The 3,122-nt window shown below is 44.0% G+C and overlaps 1 protein-coding gene across 1 annotated transcript; it reads left to right on the forward strand.

The window, feature by feature from the left end:
* Positions 1 to 241: 241 nt before the first annotated feature.
* LOC101306186 (probable pectinesterase/pectinesterase inhibitor 25-like) lies at positions 242 to 3,122 on the forward strand (the record flags this gene model as incomplete). The annotated part of the gene is made up of 3 exons (XM_004308626.1): positions 242 to 931; positions 2,072 to 2,411; positions 2,587 to 3,122. Coding segments are annotated over exons 1-3 (1,566 nt in total), but the record flags the coding sequence as incomplete, so codon positions are not given.

The raw sequence follows: 3,122 nt of genomic DNA on the forward strand, positions 1-3,122 counted from the left end.
GTTCATGTCTCTCCCTGCAGCACGTTCCCCCCATCTGCCATACCTTGCTTAGACACCGACACATCCAACCCCATTTCCCCATACTACGCCACTCTCCTAGGCTCCTCCTAGCTCCTCCCCTCAATAATAATATACATCCATCCCTCCCTCCCTTTCTATATATAAATCCCTCCCATCCATGCATACTTGCAGTCTTGCATAGAGCCCCCCAAAACCAAACCAATTCATACACTACTTAACCATGCCGACACCACCGCAATCCTTGTCGTTGCTCCTGCTCCTCCTTGCTCTTCCTCTCCTTATCTTCTGCTTCCCGGCCGAAGCCGAGTCGCCACCGTCGCCCCCCTCCTCCTCTGCCTCCGCCGCCTGCAAGTCCACCCTCTACCCCAAGCTCTGCCGTTCTATTCTCTCCGCCATCAGATCCTCCCCCTCCGACCCTTACAACTACGGCAAGTTCTCCATCAAGCAATGCCTCAAAAAGGCGCGCAAGCTCTCCAAAGCCCTTGATCATTTCCTCCACCACACCAAACTCTCCTCCTCCATGACCGACGCCGAGGCCAACGCTTTCGACGATTGCCAGCAGCTATCGGAGCTGAACGTCGACTACTTGGAGGCCATCTCGACGGAGCTCAAGTCGGCAGAGCTGCTCAACGAGGAGCTGGTGGACAAGGTGCAGACGCTGCTGAGTGGGATAGTGACAAACCAGCAGACCTGCTACGATGGGCTGGTTGTGGCCAAGAGCAGCATCGTCAACTCCAGCACGAGTCCCTTGTCGGTGGCCTTCTCCAATGCCACGCAGCTCTACAGCGTGTCGCTTGGACTGGTCACTCATTCTTTGGCTCGAAACCTCAAGAAGAAGCATAAGAAACGAAACGGCTCTTCTGTCTCCCAGGGTCACAAAATCCGCGAGCCACTTGAGACTTTCATCGAGGTACGTACGTGTTCTAGCTTTACCCGCAGCTTGTACGTATAAGTCTCTTACTTAATTACCTAAACTCTTGCATATATAGTGGCATTCATCAAATGGAAATTAACAAACTTTGTAGCATATCTTTGAGGTGCCTACGTACATTCGTAGTTAGCTATGTAGCTAGGGAAATTTAAGTAATTGCTTAAATTTGCCTCATACTGTCATTCATATGGAACTATATATATCTGAAAATTGAATTAAGGTACTGTAGTGTAATCAATAATTAATCACTATGAGAGGAATCCATAATCTATATCTCAATCATGAGATTTTCTCCCTCTTTTTCTGTTTTTAAGGACTTCATTTCAGTTTTTGGCTTGTCCAAACTTTGTGATATTTTTTTTTTCCTTTGCTATTTTGATAGTACGTAAACAATAGCTTTTGCTTCCTTGCTCGATGAAAGAGTGTAAAATTTTACAAGAAAGAGTTGAACACAAGCCGAGTGAATTTAGTTCGATCTATCGATGCTTGAATTATATGGATTAAGTTGAAGTTGATAGAAAAATATAGATGTAATGTCTTGGTGAAGAAGTAAATCATAAATCGTAAACGGGAAATAGATATGTCATATGTGGCACGTCCATGAGGTTAATTTACCTCAAAATGAGATTGAAAGGAATGTGGATAATAGATAGATACATATACTAGATTTGATGCTAGATTAATTCCTCCAAGATCTCAGACAAACTAATTAACATATTGTTCAATATTTAAGTGAACAGGGAGCTTCGTGTGACCATGAATTTATAAATTGTAAAATTGAGATCCAATTAAACAACAAGCAACAGGGGGGAGTCAACTACGTAATGTGAATTAATTAATTAAGGTCAAGCACGTAGTTGGGACAGGTAGCCCATTAATTAATTAAGGTCACTCACATGAGAAGTGCAGGCATTTCGACCGCTGTGATCATGTCATCACCGTCCACCACGCCACCGCCACCGCCACCGCCACCGCCACCACCCCATCCCCATCCCCATCACTACTCATAACCAAACTAGCTATGTGGTTCAAAACAATATTAATTTTAACGTACGTGGTATATAAAAGGCAGATGGAGAGAGCTGATCGAATGAATATGATCATCTTGCTTGCATGCAGGGTCTGAGAAAGAGTTCTTCCAAACACTCGAGAGATGAGAGAATTCTGGACGAAATGGAGAGCAGTGGCATTATAGTGAATGACGCTGTCATTGTCAGTCCACATGGTGACGACAACTTCACTTCCATTGGAGCTGCCATCGATTCTGCACCTAATAATACAAACCCAGAAGACGGTTATTTCGTAATCTACGCTAGAAAAGGTCACTATAAGGAATATGTTGTCGTCCCCAAGTACAAGAAGAACATAATGCTGCTCGGAGATGGTATTAACAAGACTATCATAACTGGAAAACACAATTTCGTCGATGGCTGGACTACTTTCAATTCCTCAACCTTTGGTAAGTTATACGTACACATGATGCCTAGCTAGCTAGCTACTACTTCATTTCGTTGTCTATTTACCGATGTAGATTATAAACCGGCATAATGTGATTCAGTACTTGTATAACAAACTGACAATTCTGAACAATTATGGAGATGGTTTGATGTATATTTCTAGCTTTTCTGTTGCAGCTGTTTCGGGAGAGCGATTTGTGGCCATAGATGTTACCTTCAAGAACACAGCTGGTCCAGAAAAGCACCAAGCAGTGGCCGTAAGAAACAATGCAGACTTCTCCACATTTTACAGATGCAGTTTTGAAGGGTACCAAGACACTCTATATGCACATTCTCTAAGGCAATTCTACAAAGAATGTGACATATACGGAACCGTGGACTTCATCTTCGGCAATGCTGCTGCTGTCTTCCAGAGTTGCAACTTGTACGCCCGAAAGCCCATGCCGAACCAGAAAAACGCATTCACAGCACAGGGACGAACTGACCCGAACCAAAACACGGGAATCTCAATCCACAACTGCACTATTGAAGCTGCACCAGACTTGGCAATGGACTTGAACTCAACCCTAAATTTTTTGGGAAGGCCTTGGAAGGTGTACTCTAGGACTGTGATCATGCAGTCTTATATTGGCCCTCTGATTAGTTCTGTTGGGTGGTTGGAATGGAATGGGACTGTTGGATTGGACACACTATATTATGGTGAGTTTGAGAAT

The sequence above is a fragment of the Fragaria vesca genome, linkage group LG7 (genome assembly GCF_000184155.1).
Source record: "Fragaria vesca subsp. vesca linkage group LG7, FraVesHawaii_1.0, whole genome shotgun sequence".
In the NCBI taxonomy this organism is placed as follows: domain Eukaryota; kingdom Viridiplantae; phylum Streptophyta; class Magnoliopsida; order Rosales; family Rosaceae; genus Fragaria; species Fragaria vesca.